A 19,401-nucleotide genomic window follows, 5' to 3' on the forward strand; every position below is an offset into this window, starting at 1 on the left:
AGACTCTGCCTCTCTAACATACACAGTCATTTGGCTTAGTTGAAAATTGACCCCCAGCTGTTTTTCATTAGTATCACTAAATGTTCAAGCCTTTTGTTAACTTTTTTGAGATGTGTTGCTGCCAACAATTTCTAAATTTGTTATTTTTTTTCAAATGAAGTGGAAAAATGACTAATTTTCAACTTATGATATGTGTTCTAAGTTCTGTTATGAATAAAATATGGCTATAAGAGATTTTTATTTAATTCTTGTTTTCATTAAATGCTACAGAGTCAAAACATTTTTGGAAATGGGGGTCATATTATATACTGTACTTTTCAGACAATAAGACGCACTGGAACATAAGACGTAGCTAGGTTTTAGAGGAGAAAAATAATAAAAAAATTGAAGCATAAAATGTGGTCATGATGCACTATTATCGGGGGGAGGGGGGGGGTCTGCTGCTGACACTTTTATATTGGTAATGTCCCCCAATTCTGTACTAAGATCCCCCATCCTGAAATATATATGTCCCCATCATGGTATATTTGATCCCTATCCTGTTATATATGGCCCCCAATCAAGGTATTTATGGCCCCCAAACTAGGTATATGTGGCCCCAATTCTGGTATGTATGGTGCCCAATCCAGGTATATGTGGCCCCCAATCTAGGTATACATGGCCCCAATCCTGGTATACATGGCTCTTCATCCAGGTATACATCGCCTCCCCATCCAGGTATACATGGCACCTTATCCCCATCCTGGTATACATGGCCTCCACCCCATCCCCATCCTGGTATACATGGCACCTCCTATCCTCATACTGGTATACATGGCCCCCTCATCCCCATCCTGGTATACATAGCACAATCATCCCCATCCTGGTATGCATGGCCCTCTCAATTCCATTCTGGTATGCATGGCCCCCATACCCATCCTGGTATGCATAACCCCCTCATCCCCATCCTGGTATTCATGGCCCCCTCATCCCAATCCTGGTTTACATGGCCCCCTCATCCCAAACCTGGTATGCATGGCCCTCTCATTCCCATCCTGGTATGCATGGCCCCCATATCCCCATCCTGCTATGCATGGACCCTCATCCGCATCTTGGTATACATGGCCCCCTCATCTTCATCCTGGTATGCATGGCCCCCTCATCCACTTCCTGGTACGCATGGTCCCTTCATCCCCATCCTGGTATGCATGGCCCCCATCAAGATGCACACATAAAAAATAAACTATTCTATTCAGCGCTGTGACCTGTTCTGCTGCCAGCAGCTGATCTCAGCTTGTAAGCAGCCCATAACCAGTACAAATGGTCGGCACTCCGTTCTGGGAAAGGTGGTGCACATGGAAAATCAGAGGGTTGTGGTTGTTCATTAAAAGAAGCATTGATAACATATGTGAGTGCCGGGATTTTACTCTATTGATGTAAGCAGCCCTTGATGTACAGCCATGTGCTCCCACACGCCGAGATCAGCTACCAGAATATTCACTGCTCTCCACACCCATTCTCTTTAATAGCCGGCACACTGTTAGCCACAGCCGCCGGCTTCCTGCATGTGTGGCAGATGTTAAATAAGATGAATACTCACTGCTCTCCATACCCATTGGAGTAGAGAGCAATAAATATTCATTCTCTTTAATAGTGACCACACTTGATCAATGAGCAGCTGCAGGAGCCGCGGCTGCCAATGTGCCCGCTATTAAAGAGAATGAATATTCATTGTTCTCCACTCACATGGGCGTGGGGAGCAGTGAATATTCATTTTCTTTAACAGCAGGCACAGTGTTAGCTGTAGCAGGCTAGTGCCTCCTTTGACCCGATCCTCTGCCACTGCCGCTCCACCTCCAGCCACAACTATAAGGTACATCTGGACTATAAGATGCACGCCCTACTTTCCTCCAAAATTTTGGAGGGAAAAAAGTGCATTTTCTAGTCCGAAAAATATGGTAATTTCAGATTCATGGCACACAGGGCTGGTGTATGTAGACCCTTTGGTGACAATGTCATATCATGTCCCCATGCTAAATATGTCCTATCTCAAATGTTTGAGCATGTTTATTTTTAGATTGCTAAGTCACATACTGCCCACAAACAAGTTAATATATTGGTTTCCTTTTATTACCATACAAAATTTAAAACATTCATTATTTGCTATTAAAAAAAGTAAATTATAAAGATATCATCTCTACACTCCTCAACATTAAAATTGCAACACTAAGAAGAAAAAGTCATGGAATTATAAAACATTTTTAAAACATCTTTATTTATTCAGTATTGAGTGAATGCCACTCGCAGAAATACACTCCGAGGCATGTTATCAATGAGGTTATTAATGGTTGTGTCTTAGATGTAATTGTAAAATCTGTGTAATTTCATAGTTGATAGTGAATATTACAGCAAGGCTATGACCTCCAGATGACCCATATTTTTGACTGGGACCACTACCCTCCTTTCTCCTGCAAACAGGTTAGTAAAGTTGGTCATTTGATAGATCGCAGACATGAATTCCATCAACAGCTTGCCGAAGAATGGGGGAGACTACAGATTTATGGTCGGTAGAGATAACCTATCTCCTCTAGCCTCAGCGTGAACTGAAAGGCAAGCAGACTGCTTAAGTTAGACCCCAGTTATGTATATTGAGGTTTTTATGAACGTCATAGATATGACAGATATGAGAAACATAATTTTGGCATCTTGACATTGTGGTGAATGTGACGCATTGTCTTACATTGCTGGGCAGTCCCAGACCATTTTTCCTGCAGATCAATAAAAGTTTTGTCACTGCAACTGAGGAGTGCCATGGTCTTTCATACATTATTTTAATTTACATCAAGCACGTCTGGGACCGTCATTGGTCGGCAAATGCAAAGAGACAACCAGCAGCAGACCTTGATGATTTGGCCAAGTGCCTTCACGGTAGCAAAACATTTCTCAGATAACCTATGATACCATCAATGATGACATGTAAGTGCGCGTATTTCTGCATGTGGCACTGATACTTAATGCTGAATAAATTGAGATGTTTTGAAAATTTTGTTTTCATGTTTTCAGCATTTACATAGCATTAATATAACATGAGAAACTATCTGGATCTCGATAAGATGTCTGAATGGGCAAACTCTTGGCAAATGAGGTTTAATGTAGATAAATGTAGAGTAATGCACCTAGGATGGAGTAATCCTATGGCTACATATACATTAAATGGGAGTATGCTCAGGACTACAGAACAGGAGAAGGACTTGGGTATTCTGGTTACAAGTAAGCTGAGCAGCAGTACTCAATATCAAGCAGTAGCTGCAAAAGCGAACAAGATTTTAGGGTGCATAAAAAGAGAGATAAAATGCTGTGATTCCAAAGTATTGTTACTAGTGATGAGCGAGCATGCTCGCTACTGCTCTGTGCTCGCTACTGCTCGGTGCTCGCCCGAGCATCTCACTGCTTGAGATGCTCGGCGCTCGCCGAGTATTTCCGGGGTGCTCGGGCGGGAAATCGGGTCCCATCCCTGCATGTTTGGTGCTCTTTAGAGAGCCAATGAACATGCAAGGATTGCCTGCCACTGACGGTAATGCCATAGCCATATTGGTTGTGGGCATTACAGTGATTGGCAGGCCACACAGCATCATCAGGTCTATATCAGACCTGGCTCCGCCATGCTCGTCACAGTCACTCCGGATCAGACAGTGTAGGGAGAGCTGCTACTGTGTCAGGTAGAGATTTGATCGTGTATTAGGTAGTGTAGGGAGAAAAACCGTACATTACACATATCCATCTTAGCAAACAGTCCTTCTGAGGACTAATCCATCTGCAGAGATATCAGGCAGGCTGGGTGTATAGGCAGGCAGTGTATATAGCAAACTGCAGTGCATATAGCACAAGAGGCTCCATTCCAATTCTGCCTTCTGCTGCTGTTAGATATTTCTATACAAAGGCCCAGGTCTCAGGGGCCAGGAATACTTTTCTTTGGATCTTAATCCTCATTATTTGCTTAAAAAGCAATCCAGAGAACACAGTTTTTCTGCGCCATTTGCTTGTTGGTACTGCAGAATACAGCCAGGTCCTTTCCATATTAGAGCGCTAGAAATCCAGCTATTTAAAACTGTGTTTTCTCCGTCAAACATATCACATATATGTTGTCAGAAAATACTGCCATATCTGGCCTCCATTAAAAATTTCCTTTAGTGTGTCAGTGAAGCAATTCACAGCAGTTTGCTGTTCAAACTACTTACCTACAGGCCAGGTATTTAAAACTCTGTTTTCTCCATCACACGGATCACATATACGTTGTCAGAAAATACTGCCATTTCTGGCCTCCATTAAAATTTCTTTCAGTGTGTCAGTGAAGCAATTCACAGCAGTTTGCTGGTCAAACTTCTTACCTACAGGCCAGGTATTTAAAACTATGTTTTCTCCATCACACGGATCACACATAAGTTCGCTCCAAACTCAGTCATTTGTAGTGAGCATGGAAGATACTGTCCTCCATTTAAAATGGGCAAGGCACGTGGAAAGGGACGGAGAACTGGACGTGATGGTAATGGTGCATGCAGAGGCCGAGGACAAGGCCGTGGGCAAGCCGAAATCGTGCCACAACAAACACCCACATCTTCTCGCCTGACCTTCCTGTCCCAATTTCTAGGGCACCGGAGCACACCACTATTGAACCCTGAGCAGTGTCAAAGGAAGTGGATAATGCTTCCAGTCACTTAGCCACAACCACCACCACCCTGTCTTCCACACAGTCAAGTCTCAGTAGCCGTGAGTCTGGACCGCATATTCCTCACCCTGATCCTCCTTCCTCCCACCTTGCCGAGTACCCAGAGACAACTGATCCCACACTTGGACACTCTGAAGAGTTGTTCACTTTTCCATTTATAGATTCGGGCCTCTCGCCCGGTCCACTTGAAGCGGGGCAAAAGGAGATCGCGTGTAGCGATGCCCAAATATTTGAGCAGCCACAGTCACACGAAGGCGACGGTGGGAAAGTGTCACAAGAGGTGGACGATGATGAGACACAATTGCCAGAAAGTCAGGAGGAGGACCAGGGTGCGGAAGTGGAAGACGAGGTGGTGGATGATATAGTAACTGACCCAACCTGGCAGGAGGACATGCAGAGCAAGTACAGCAGCACATAGGGGGAGAGAGGCAGAGCACCCCAACAGGCAGGAAGAAATAGTGTGGTGGCTGCAGACAGAAGGCAGGCAACCGTTCCCCGTAACACCAACACGACGGAAGTTGCCAGTACAGCTGTTAGGTCTTCCCGAGTCTGGTTGTTTTTTTAAGACTCTGCCGATAACCCAAAAAAGGCCATTTGCACCACCTGCCAGGCCAGCATCAGCAGGGGTGGCAAAACGACCAGCCTGACCACCACCAGCATAATCAGGCACATGGCAGCAAAGCACCCGACTTTGTGGGCCGAACCCCAGGGTCCAGGAACAGTATCTGCTGGTGGCACCATTGCTTCTTCTGCTGTTGTGCATGCAAGCCAATCCCCTGTCCATGGTGCATGCAAAGATGCCTCCTGCACTCTCAAGTAGCAGCATCAGGAAGCACGTCCATGTCCTTGTCCCAGCGCAGTATTCAGATGTCCATACCCCAGTCCTTGGAACGCAAGCGCAAATATGCAGCCAACGCCCCACAGGCCACACTACTAAATTCTCACATTTCATGACTACTTGCGCTCGAAATGTTGCCTTTTAGGCTCGTGGAGATGGTAGCATTCCGCAACCTGATGGCGGCGGCCGTCCCTTGGTACTCGGTCCCCAGCCGCCACTATTTCTCCCGGTGTACCGTCCCCGCATTACACAAGCACGTGTCCCAAAACATTAGCTATGCTCTCCACAACGCAGTTACCGGTAAAGTCCACCTAACCACGGACACGTGGACAAGTGCTTGTGGGCAGGGACGGCACATCTCGCTGACGGCACACTGGGTTAACATAGAGGAAGCCGGGACACAGTCGGACCACTGGACGGAACACGTCCTCCTGACGCCAAGGATTGCGGGCCCTAGATCAATCAGGTTTGCCCCCACGTTCAACAGCTCCTGTACCTCATCCTCCTCAGCTTCCTCCTCCTCTTCAGCCTCCATCACCGAAATAACCACATCAGTCACAAGCTGGAAGCACTGCAGCACTGCCTCGGCCAAGCAGCAACAGGCTGTGCTGAAGCTAATATGCTTAAGTGAAAAACCGCACAATGCTGAAGAGTTGTGGACAGTTCTGAAAGAGCAGGCAGATCTGTGGCTCACACCGCTAAACCTACAGCCAGGCATGGTCGTGAGTGACAATGGCCGGAACCTGGTGGCGGCTCTGAGACGAGGCGAGCTCACACACGTACTGTACCATGCCTGGCCCATGTGCTTAACCTCGTGGCTCAGCGGTTTCTCAAATCCTACCCGGAGCTGCCGGATCTGGTTGTTAAAGTACGCCGCCTGTGTGCCCATTTTAGAAAGTCAGCTACAGCTTCCGCCGCCCTTGCAGTGTTTCAGCAGCATTTGCTTCTTTCGGCTCACAGACTGTTGTGTGATGTCCCCACGCATTGGAACTCTACACTGCAGATGTTGGGAAGAATTTGTGAGCAGAAGAGGGCAGTTGTTGAGTACCAGCATCAACAATTCCGTCGGTATTCAGTTCAGACTCCACACATAAGACCTCAGGAGTGGACATGGATGTCAGACATATGTACAATCCTCCAAAACTTTGAGGACTCCACCAAGATGGTGAGCGGCGATGACACCATAATTAGCGTCACCATGCCACTTCTCTGTCTTCTGAAACGCTCTCTGCTCACAATCAAAGAGGATGCATTGCAGGCGGAGCACGATGATATGGAGTAAGGAACCATACAGGGTGATTACACACAGCCAAGCCTCATTTCATCCCAACGTGGATTGGGTGACAATGAGGAAGAGGAGGAGGAGGAGGAAGAAGGACAGGAGCGAGTTCATGCACTATAGATGGTACTACCTGCACAGCTGTCATACCGTCTGTTCAGCGTGGATGGCCAGAGGACAGAGAAGAGGGGGAAGAGGAGAGCATGGTCAGTCATCCTCTATGTGAGGACACAGAAGTCTTGCCTGTTAGTAGTCTGGCACGCATGGCTGAGTTTATGTTACACTGCCTTTCCCATGACCCTCGTGTTCTCAAAATTTCTCCTTTCTAATGGGAATTTGTCGTTAATGTGGCCCTGCTCTATGTGTCTTTAAATTCTTAGTGGGGTTTTTCCTAAAATTGGTCAGCCGTTGGACTCACTGCATACCCTATAACTGTATAGCATACCCTCTCCTTTCTAATGGGAACATGTAGTACCTTGTTACTATGGCCCTGCTCTATGTGTCTTTACATTCTTAGTGGGGTTTTTCCCAAATTTTGGCAGCCCTTGCAGTCAAAGCATGGGCATTACCACTATAGGAGACCCGCTCCTTTATAATGTGAACATTTTTTTTACTGAGACCCTCCTCTATGTCTCTTCAAAGGGGTATTGGGTTGTGTCCAAATTTTTGCCAGCCCTTGCAGTCACTGGATACGCAATAACAGTATAGGAGACCCACTTGTTAATAATGGGAACAACAAAGCATAGCCGGCTGATGGCTCTCTAACAATAGCTAGGGCCGACTGTTGGCCTTTTAAGAATAGTAAGGGCCGTCTGATGTCACTATAGAAATAGGCTTTATGACTTTCAGAGTCCCTCCATCATAAATAAAAAAGGATGTGTCTAATGATGTGTCACACACCACATTGCCAGATAAGGTTGTAAAATGTTAAAATTACATTTCCCGGTGAATGCATTTGTCTTAAAAAATAACGTAAAAAAAAAAAAACAATAGGATCTTTCTTTAATATAAAAAACAGCGTCACCAATTTAACCTCAATGTAATCACATTGTTCAGCTAATGTACCTCCTCCTCCATCTCCGAAATGACCACATCAGTCACAAGCTGACAGCACTGCAGCACTGCCTTTGCCAAGCGGCAACTGGCTGTGCTGAAGATAACATGCTTAATGCTTAATTGACAAACCGCCCAGCGCTGCGGAGTTGTTGAAAGCTGTAACACAGCAGCATGATCTGTGGCTCTCACCGCTGAACATACAGCCAGGCATGGTCATGTGTGACAATGGGCGGAACCTGGTGACGGAGAAATGACCAGCCGGGTAAGATACAGTTTCCCTCTATGCCAGTCCTTTAACTGAGCTAAAGAATATGGCTGTGGTGAAATACAACTCCCACTGAGAAATTGTTTCAGATTGAAAAACATTGTGCCCACCAGAGGATTTGATTCTGAGGGCTAACCTTTCTCCCTCGCACAAGAGCCCCATAGCAGCTGTAAAGTTAGTGCTATAATGAACTCTCCTGAGGTAGAAGCCAAGGCACACGAGAGGATTCTCTGGTGGGACCGTCCAACCCTGCCGAAAAGCAGTCCTGGCTAAGAAAAGTGTGTGGGAAAGTTCCTGGACACTCTATGGCTGCTTTTTTACTGAGGAGGAAACACACGCAAATACGGGGAGAACATACAAAGTCCTTGCAGATGTTTTCCTTGCTGACATTTGAACCCATGATCCCAGCGCTTCAAGGCTTCAGTGCTAACCACTGATCCAATGTGCTGCCGTTCACCCTCTAATATATAACAGGCTGGAGAAACTTGCACCTACTGCCACTCTATCTTCAGCTCCTTTGTGAGAAAATGTATTTGGGCAGCCACTCAGTCTACCAAATAAAATTCCTGAGAAGGAAATTGGGGATGGCTTCGCTACTGGTACTGGGGGCAGTACTAATACCATGGCGTCTTACCATAGTTTGCTGTAAATATTCCAGGCTGGTAGGAGGCAAGCAAATTCCCACAGAAAAGTACCAGCAGTAATGTTCAGGCCACATTTCAAGTGCAAGCAGCTTTAGAGGACTTCCTGAGAGAAATGACACGCAGGGTAGATATGGTTTCCCTCTATGCCAGTCCTTTCACCGAGCTAAATACAACTCTTAGCTAAAAAAGTTGTGGACTGGCTCCATATCGTTCCTGGCCACGTTCACCTGTCCACGTGTTTGTGGTTAGGCGGTCCTTCACAGTAAGTGCACTGGGGAGGGCAAGGGTAATGTTGTGGGACCGGTGCTTGTGGAAGGCGGAGTTGATACCGGGAAATATAGTGGCGGCAGGGGACCGAGTATAGACACCCTGCCACCACCGGCATGAGGTTGTGAAAGAGCTGCCCAGAAATCTGCCAGTTTAGTGTTGCGGCCTGTGGGTGAGTGTGTGAGTGGGTAGCTGGCTGTATACTTGCACTTGCATTCCAAGTAACAGAAAACTAAGCAGATAGTGGCCTTTATCATCATCATGGCCTCACCTCGGCACTATGAACTCTCCTGAAGGAGAAGCCAGGGCCCGCCGGAGGAGTCTCCGGTTCTCTGGTGGGCCCGTCCATCCCTGCCGAAAAGCAGCCCTGGCTAAGAAAAGTGTGGGGGAAGGTTCCCGGACACTCTAAGGCTGTTTTTTTAGATCGGCCATGCTTATGCATGTTATTTCTCAAAACGCATTACAGATTAGGCCATTGTCCAACTCTGTATTCAAGAAATTAAATGCGCAAAGAAAGATGTGTGTGTGTCAAAGCACCACCGACAAGTGCGAGTTGATGTTGGACGGGCTGCCATTGCTTCTGCAACAAGCTCAATTACAGGACTTCCTGGGAGAAATGACACGCAGGGTAGATACGGTTTACCTCTATGCCAGTCCTTTCACTGAGCTAAATACAACTCTTAGCAAAAAAAAGTTGTGGACTGGCTCTGTACTGTCCCTGGCCACATTTATCTGTCCAAGTGTTTGTGGTTAGGCGGTCCTTCCCAGTAAGTGCACTGGGGAGGGCACTGGTAATGTTGTGGGACCTGTGCTTGTGGAAGGCAGAGGCGATACCGGGAAATATAGTGGCGGCTGGGGACCGAGTATGGACACCCAGTCACCGCCGGCATGAGGTTGTGAAAAGCTTCCTCCTCCACGAGCCTAAAAGGCCACATTTCAAGTGCAAGCAGCTGTCAAAATTTTGGCAGTATAGTATTGCAGCCTGTGGGTGGGTGGCTGCCTGCATACTAGCGCTTGCATTCAAAGGAATGGGGTAGGGACAACTGAACGCTGCACTGGGACAAGGACGTGGATGGTGATTGTTGCAAGTCTGCAATGACACGTGCATGGCAGGAGGCATCTTCGCATGCGCCAAGGATCACTTATGATAGGCACACATTTAGGCAGTGACCTGGGAGTCAGAGATGCTTCCAGAGGTCTTCCCCATGCTGTTCCCATGTCTTTTCAGCACTACATGCATGTGTATGATGATGTGCCACACACCACATGGCCAGATAAGGTTGTAAAATGTTCAAATGATATTTCCTGGTGAATGAATTTGTCTTGGTTGAAAGCAATGCAAAAGTGCAAAAACGCATCAAAAACGCTACGTGTGAACATAGCCCAAGGTGTGGAGGAGTATTTTTGTTTTTGGTTATTTATTTTGCCTTATATACAAGTCATTACCTTGGAAAGGATGTTTCTTAACATATTTCTCAGGAAAATCCATTTTGGTTTCGTTCTTGTATGTTTCATGGTGAGTCCGTAAAAGTAGCGTAATACTCAGACAACGTTGTTGACAGCAGTTATCTGGGAGTCAGAGATGCTTCCAGGGGGTCTTCCCCATGCTGTTCCCATGTCATTTGAGCACTGTTCCCTTCGATTTGGGCAATTTTTAGGCCCTCTGCAGACTACCAGGGGGAGCCGCCTGAAAAATGCTCGAGTTTCCCATAGACTTACATTGGGCTCGTTGCTCGGGTCGAGCACCCGAGTATTCCAATGTGCTCGACCCGAGCAATGAGTACCCGAGCATTTTAGTGCTCGCTCATCACTAATTGTTACCCCTTTATAAATCACTAGTGAGGCCACATCTAGAATATGGAATCCAGTTTTGGGCTCCACGTTTTAAAAAAAAATATTCAGAAGTTAGAGTCATTTCAAAGGTGGGAAACTAGATTATTACAACGGATGGAAGGCCTCTCATATGATGAGAGGTTGAAAAAGTTGGGCTTGTTTAGCTTAGAAAAAGGACACCTCAGAGGAGATCTCATTTACATGTATTAATATATGTGTGGTCAGAACAGGGAACTGACACATGACTTATTCCTTACAAAGACCATACTAAGGACCATGGAGTACTCATTACGGGTGGAAGAAAGGCGATTTCGGGACCTAAATAGGAAAGGGTTTTTTACAGTCAGAGCAGTCAGAATGTGGAATGCACTACAACAAGAGGTAGTAATGGCAGACATTATAACAGGTTTTAAAAAAGGGCTGGATGATTTTCTCAATACACATGGGTTATAGTTAAATTAGTGACAAAATGTACAATTGGTGGAGGAAGGTTGAACTTGATGGACCTAGGTCTATTTTGAACCTATGCAATAATGGAACTATGTAACATGTCTATTGACCCTGTGATTTTTCACATTTTCATTACTTTCCTTGTTGTTGTTGTTGCAATTTTATTGTTGAGGAGTGTAAGCATACATTTTATAAAGAGACTCGGAATGCATTATATATAGTCAAATATTCTAATACTCCAGTAGCTATTACCTGCCCTTTCCTCATGCATGAGAATGGGTCATGTATTTCTACTCTAGGAGGAGCACACATGAAGAGTTACTCTATGCTAAATAATATATTTTGTATGATCCACCAGGATGAGTATAGCATTATAAAAAAGTAATTTTCAATTTCCAAATTTTCAATTTGTAGTATAAAAACTAAATTATCCTTCCTATCTATAGGTACATTTGTACATGTTAGGATGGCCTCTTGTTATTTTGATCTTCTTTCAGAAGGTTTGCCAAAATGACTTCAATAACCATGTTGATAAGAAAAAAACACTTAGTACACCAGTTTTCCTAGGCTGGCTTGTACACTAGCAAGAATTACTCTTCCACACATGTACAAGGGAATCCAAGTAGAGTTGAAGAAAAGGATTTGCAGGACCTTGGTCCGGGAATCAGTAGGTCACATGTGACATCCTGATGTGTGTCACACAATAAACAGTGTGTAGCATTCAAAAGGCTCTTAGGATGCCGGCTTGCTAGTGCTAGCTGAGGAAGGTCACATTGCCCTGGTCCCGCAGTAAAGAAGTGCCAATGTGCATGTCAAACCAGGGTCCTGCGAATCTTTTTCTCAACTCTAGATCCCAATAGTGGACATTCTGAAAAGGAATATCAAAACACTAAAAGGCACCATAACAAATATATTAATGCAATATGTAGACACTGGAGAATTTTTTAAATGATTCCAATAAAAAAAAATTGTTACAGTAACTGCTGTTTCAGAAAACATTTGAGATTTCATAGGAATTGGCTGAGGACTGGATGTCTAGACTGCCATTGATTGCTGAAACAAAGGTGTAGATATGCTAAGTACTGACCTACAGTACTTCAACTATATTAGACTCTTCTTCGATCCACACTGATAGGCAGTATTCACTGAATAAGGACTCTCTAGTAAAATACTATCTACCCAAGAAAATCTTAGCAGATCTAAATAAAGTTGAAGGCACACAGCACTCGGCTGATCGCTACTGTAATCCAATATTAGCTGTCACTGGAGAGCTCAGTACCAGGACCTCCACCCATTACAACTCTTGACATATTATTATGACATGTCAATTATTTTATGAAATAGCAGTTACTTTTTAGAATGTGTTTTTAGGACAATGCTTTTGGGAGAAAATCTCCAACTATCAATCAGGTGCCTAAAACAGATCTCGTTCCACATCCAGACCAATACAATATAGGTGTTTAAGCAGAGAATATACATGTTGCCTTCTCATCCACAATCACCAAATTTAGAATGGTTTATTTATCAAAAGTTATCAGTATTCTAGACTTGTGGTCTTCACTCACCCCCACAATTGCTGGTGGACTTTTCCAAAATTTATAGTAAAATAGTGGTGTTTCAGATGTTTGTGACGTTACAGCATTAGATCTCTGGTATTGAGGAGATAAGCTCATACTATGCAGCGGAATCTGAGAGTCTGTGTTCCAGTGCTCAACATTAAATGACCTGTCTGAATCCGGCAGAGGTATAATCCATATTGGTAGTTCGGAAAGAGTATCATATGCAGGAGGTTGGGTGCATTCGTTCAATAAATGTTGAGGAGCTGGAATTGCGCTTACATTCCCCATTAGTATTGCAGGAATATCATCATATTGTGGTGGTGGATAATGGACAAAATCTTGGTTCTGCATGGTGACATCATTCATTTGTATGGACATCACCAAGAGTTACTGTGGAAGAATAAACAGATTATGAGAAACTGTTCTAAATAGAGATCAGCAATCGTTTGAAATTCACCAACTTTGCTGAATTTACCCCAAAAATTTAATTTGCAGTGAATGTGTTAAATTAAATTTTTTAAATCACATTACTAAAAAGACTAATTGCCTCGAATATATATATATATATATATATATATATAGCATTCTGATGTCTCCTCAGCTGTTTAATACAAACACAGCCCTATTAATATCCAAGTGACCTCATTCTATCTGGATAAAAAAAATGGCTGCTAACCAATGGTAACAAACAGCCTTTTTAACAACACACTGCAGTATCAGACTTTTAGGCTGTTTAAATCATAAAAATTGTCCAAAAATTATCCGTTCTTTGGGGCAAATGCTTGCTTTGCTAGTGTTTATACACAGGTAGTACAAATGGAGGAAGTTGTATCTTTTTCATACGAAGCAGAGCAAAAATTATTTGTGTTTAAGGACTATCAATACTAATGCAATAATCCCTGACTAGATGCCTCTAAGATGCTATCCCAACTGCTATAGGTCACCCGTACACGAATGTGAGATAAGAGAGGTAATACAGTACAATAGAAAATAAAATTTAACTGGCTCCGAAGAGGTTTTTTTGGTACGTTGCACCACGAAAACCGGTGAAGGAACGCAAGCAACCCTGTCTGCTTTCATCATTTTTTAATTACAGATCAACATTAAAAATTATGACTCATTCGAGTGCATGGAAAAATCTATCAAGTTATGGATTGTTGCAGGGATGTATGTGACCAGAAAGAACACTCATTTCAAGCTGATAATACCATCAATCCAGAGTTATCAATAGGGAATTTTTTTTCCAGTATGGAGTATAATACAATAATCCCTGACTAGATTCCTGTAAGACAGTATCCCAACTGCTATAGGTCACCTGTACACGAATCTCAGATAAGAGAGGTAATATAGTACAATGGAAAATAGAATTTAACCAACTCTGAAGAGGTTTTTTTGGTACATTGCACCACTAAACTGTGAATTAATGCAAGCAACCCTGTCTGCTTTCATCATTTTCTAATTACAAATAGTGTTAAGCCACCCCCATAGTGTTCGAGTTCGGTTCGGTTCGTCGAACACCCGTATGTTCGCCGAACTGTTCGTCGAACTGTTCGTCGAACACCTTCGAACACTGTTAAAATCAATGGCAGGCAAACAAAAACACATAGAAACACATAGAAAACACCTTCAAAGGTGAACAAAAGCTGACAAACTGCTCAGAAGACACAACTAACACATGGAAAAGTGACAAGTACATATAGTCATGCGAAAAGAAAAGAGGTGGAGGAGTAAAAGGAGGGGGAGACACAGATATAGGCATGTCATGCCCTTCTAAAACCAAAAAAGTGCGAAGCCGACACGGCCAGTCCGTTCCAGCCCGTGCGACCTCCGTGTTGCCGGGTTTGTGCCAGAGCTGCGGTGGACCCTGACGGCCAGCCCCCTCTCCCAATACTGGTGCCTGCCGCTGGTGGGTCGAGTGAGTCCCCCTGCGGTGGAGGCAGGTCTAAGGTTTTTAATTTAAATTGTCTAATTTGAATGAGTACACTTTAAATCCTTTTACAAGGATCTATTGGAGGGCAAGTCTGATGCCAGCAGATTCGGGAATTCCAGCTCCAGTAGCGTCCACTAAAGCTGTTGCAGTTAAAAAGCTTTTATAAGGATCGAGCTTGGCGGTCAACCGCAAGGCGTCCTACCGCAGTCCCAGCCCCTGTGCCTTGGGGTGCCTCCCGATGATCTTCAATGAGTGTCCCGGGGGCCTGAAGCATTTCCTTTGAAAAAATTAAGTGTCCAAACTACAGGTGGTGTACTACTAGGCACAAAGTATTTCCTGGGCTAGATGCAGTTAAAAATTTGTAATTAGATACTCTCGTTGGATGCTGAGAAAGCATTCCATAGAGTCTCCTGGCATGCCATATATTATTCTCTTAAAAAGCTTGGGGTATGGGTCTAGGGGACCCTTTTATAGCCAAAATCACGGCCCTGTATCGCAATACGTCACCTAGGCTGAAGATAAATGGAACATTTTCATCACCTTTCATAATCACCAATGGGACAAGGCAGGGATGTCCTCTGTCCCCTCTCTTATACATCCTAGTGACGGAGCACCTGCTCTCATCAATTCGCCATAACCCCAATATTAGGTGGATTGAGGTGGGAGGCACCGAGTACAAGTGCTCTGCATTTGCTGATGATGTCCTAGTATATATCACTCAATCACATATATCCATCCCTGCTGTTATGGCTGAAATAGATCACTTTGTTACATGGTCAAATTTTAAAATCAATGCAGCGAAGTCTGAGGCCCTCAATGTCTCCCTCCCCAAATCCATGCAGGATTCCACCCAGTCCAACTTTCCCTTTGCCTGGCCCTCACAGGGTATCGAATACTTAGGAATTTGTATTCATAGAGACCTCTCCCGTCTATGTTATCTTAATTTTGGGCCCTTTATTGAATAACTCCATACAGACCACGGTTGGCAAGTTAGAACTGTAAGATTCACTACGTGAACCACTGGTGTTTTGTGGAAAAGCACATGTACACTGTGTTCCAAATTATTATGCAAAAAGTGTTTAGGAGTGATAAGGTAAGAATTTTTTTGTTTGTCTGTTAAACTCATTGATGGTGATGTGTGTCAGGGCTCTTTATATCACTGTAAGCAATTGCAGACACCTGTGCTAATTAGCTTGGCAGGTGTGTCCAATCAAAGGCAAGACTACTTAAGAAGGCTGTCCCACATTATTAAGCAGCCTACATTTTCTGCCAAATTGGGAAAGAAAAAGGATGTGTCGGCTGCTGAGAAGCAACAAATTGTGGAGTGTTTAGGTCAAGGCATGACTACAATCAACATTGCCAAGACACTTCATCCTTCTCATCGCACAATCAAGAAGTATGTAGCTGATTCACAGTACACACGTGTGCGTGCTATAAGGGAAAATTGAGGACTCTTTCCTACAGGCAATTACGTCAGGTTAAAAGAGCAGCGGCAAAAAAGCCTTGTCATAGCAGCAGACAAGTTTTTGAAGCTGCTGGTGCCTCCAACGTCCCCCGAACAACAAGATGCAGGGTCCTTCAGAGGTTTGCAGCTGTGCGTAAGCCATCCTGTCGACCTCCTCTATCCACTGTACACAAGCAGAAACGGCTACAGTGGGCCAAACAATACATGAAGACTGACTTCAAAACTGTTTTGTTCACCGATGAGTGCCGTGCAATGCTCGATGGTCCAGATGGATGGAGTGGAGGATGGCTGGTTGATTGACACCCCATGCAAACACGGCTACGGCGCCAACAAGGAGGAGGTGGAGTAATGTTTTGGGTTGGATTCATGGGGAGAGAGATTGTCGACCCCTTTAGTATCCCTGAAGGAGTAAAGATGAACTCCATAATGTATGTGGAGTTTCTCAAACAGCACTTCCTGCCATGGTTCAAGAAGAAGAACCGTGTATTCCGCAGCAAGATCATTTTCATGCATGATAATGCACCGTCTCATGCTGCACATAACACATCTGCATCTCTGGCTGATATGGGCATAAAAGGGGACAAACTTATGGTGTGACCCGCATGCTCCTCTGACCTCAACCCCATTGAGAATCTCTGGAGCATCATCAAAAGGAGTGTCTATGATGGTGGGAGGCAGTTCACATCTAAGCAACAGCTCTGGGAGGGTATTCTGTCCTCATGCAAAACAATTGAAGCAGAAACCATCCAAAACCTGACAAATTCAATGGACGAGAGAGTTCAGAAGCTCCTTTCGAACAAGGGGTCCTAAGTGCAAATATAACATCACCTAGAATAAAGTTTTGAGTTGAAAACTGTTTGATTTCAGTTTCTAATAACCTGCTAATGCTTATAATTTCAAAAATGACCATTTTTTTGTTCTTTATTAAAATGAAAAGGTTGATCGAAGAGTGTGGGGGATCTAAGAGTGTGGCAACCCAGTAGTCAGGATTATTTCGAATTCTGACAATCTGAGGGTCATGTTGCAGGTAGTGCAGCAAGAAGGCACTCATGTGTCTTGCGCATCCAGGAGCCCCAAAATTATTTTCCAGCCTCGATGCAGCTAAAATTTATTATTAATTTGCAAGCTGGTGGAGCTTAGTATAGATGGCCTAATAGAATCAGTACTGCAAACTACTACAAAGCCCAAATTATTTTCCAGCCAAGATACAGATAAACATGATTAGTAATTTTAAATCTGGTGGAGTTTAGTATAGATGGCCAAATAGTATCAGTACTGCACACTGCTACAAGGTCCAAATTATTTTCCAGCCAAGATACAGATAAACATGATTAGTAATTTTAAATCTGGTGGAGTTTAGTATAGATGGCCTAATAGAATCAGTACTGCACACTGCTACAAGGCCCAAATTATTTTACAGCCAAGATACAGATAAACATGATTAGTAATTTGAAAGCTTAAAACGGTTGGTGAGGTGATTTTAACAAATCATCAAGCTTTTACTCTCCCCAGGATGACACAGGCGTAGAAAAGTCGTTTCGGATCCATGATTTGTTCATCTTTATGAACGTGAGTCTGTCTACATTATCAGTGGAGAGCCGCGTGCGCTTATCTGTCAGCACACCACCAGCAGCGCTGAACACACGTTCAGACAGAACGCTGGCTGCGGGGCATGACAAGATCTCCAAGGCGTAAGTGGCGAGCTCCGGCCATTTATCCAGATTGGAAGCCCCAAAAGAGCAAGGGTCCAGTGACACAGTCATGGCTTCAATATTTACTTGGAGATACTCCTGTACCATCGTCTCTAGGCGTTGACTATGTGTCAGACTTCTTGTCCCCTGTGGCCTTGCAAAGCATGGGCTTAAAAAGTGGTGAAATGATTCCGCAAAATTGATGTTACCAGCAGATACTGTGTTTCTGTTACGTTTTGAGTGCTGAACACTCGACGGTCCCACGGTTGGCAAGTTGGAACTGTGAGATTCACTACGTGCACCACTAGTGTTTTGGGGAAAAGCACATGTAAGATTCTGCAACAGTCTCTGCTGATACTCCTGCATGCGTGCATCTCTTTCTATGGCAGGAATAATTTCTGCAAATTTACTTTTGTACCGGGGATTTAACAGTGTGGCAACCCAGTAGTCAGGATTATTTCTAATTCTCACAATTCGAGGATCATGTTGCAGGTAGTGCATCAAGAAGGCACTCATGTGTCTTGCTCATCCAGGAGCACCAAGTCCCTGTTGTGTTGGTGGCGAGGTAACAATCATGCTTCCTTCCTCTGCCCTCTCCCCCCAACCTCTCACAACAGAAATGTGATCAAGGTCTCCCTCATCTGATGAGTCTTCCATCAGTTCGTCCTCCACTTCTTCCTGGGCTCCTGCACCTTACTCACTAGTTTGGCTGCTACCATGCACCCTGGTAAAACCATCTCCCCCACCCTCACATGCCTGCCGCCTTGGTGCTGCCGACCGTCTGGACCTTGGAGATGTTAGCCCTTCCGCATACAACTCCTCCTTCTCTACTTCCTCCACCTCCTCTTGTGCCACCACCTGACTCCGAAATCTGTTTAACATGTGCTCCAGCATGTAAATCACCGGAATAGTCATGCTGATAATGGCATTGTCAGCACTAAACATCTTCGTCACCATTTCAAAACTGTGCAGAAGGATGCATAGGTCCCTGATCTGAGACCACTCCTCCAGCATGATTTGCCCCACCTCTGGATCTCGTTGGCCCAGGCTATACATCAGAACATATTGCACCAGGGCTTGTCGTGCTGCCACAGTCGCTGCAACATGTGCAGAGTTGAATTCCACCGGGTAGGCACATCGCATTTTAGCCGGTGAAGTGGCAGGCCCAACGACTTCTGTAGAGATGTAAGTCGCTGAGCTGTGGGATGCGAACGGGGGAAGTGAGCACACAGCGACCGTGCCCTCTGCAGAAGGCCATCTAGTCTGGGATAGTGGTCTAAAAATTGCTGGACAACCAGGTTCAACACGTGAGCCATACAAGGCATGTGTGTGACATTGCCCCGGCGAAGGGCCCCACCGAGGTTTGCAGCATTGTCGCACACGGCCTTCCCTGGTTTCAGGTCCAGTGGAGACAACCAT

The 19,401-nt window shown here is 44.7% G+C and overlaps 1 protein-coding gene across 2 annotated transcripts in view; it reads right to left on the reverse strand.

Annotated features, from left to right (window-relative positions):
- The window catches only part of LOC141273144 (high affinity immunoglobulin epsilon receptor subunit beta-like), a 98,472-nt gene that overhangs the window by 34,571 nt on the left and 44,500 nt on the right, over window positions 1-19,401 (reverse strand). For both annotated transcript variants that reach the window (XM_073684583.1, XM_073684584.1), the window contains exon 2: window positions 12,903-13,286. In XM_073684583.1, the coding sequence (XP_073540684.1) occupies window positions 12,903-13,274 (372 nt within the window). In that variant the 5' untranslated portion in view covers window positions 13,275-13,286. The remainder of the gene's footprint in view (window positions 1-12,902; window positions 13,287-19,401) is intronic.

Source organism: Phyllobates terribilis, unplaced genomic scaffold, assembly GCF_046119375.1.
Source record: "Phyllobates terribilis strain yellow unplaced genomic scaffold, ASM4611937v1 Scaffold_5__5_contigs__length_657084704, whole genome shotgun sequence".
Classification (NCBI taxonomy): Eukaryota; Metazoa; Chordata; class Amphibia; order Anura; family Dendrobatidae; genus Phyllobates; species Phyllobates terribilis.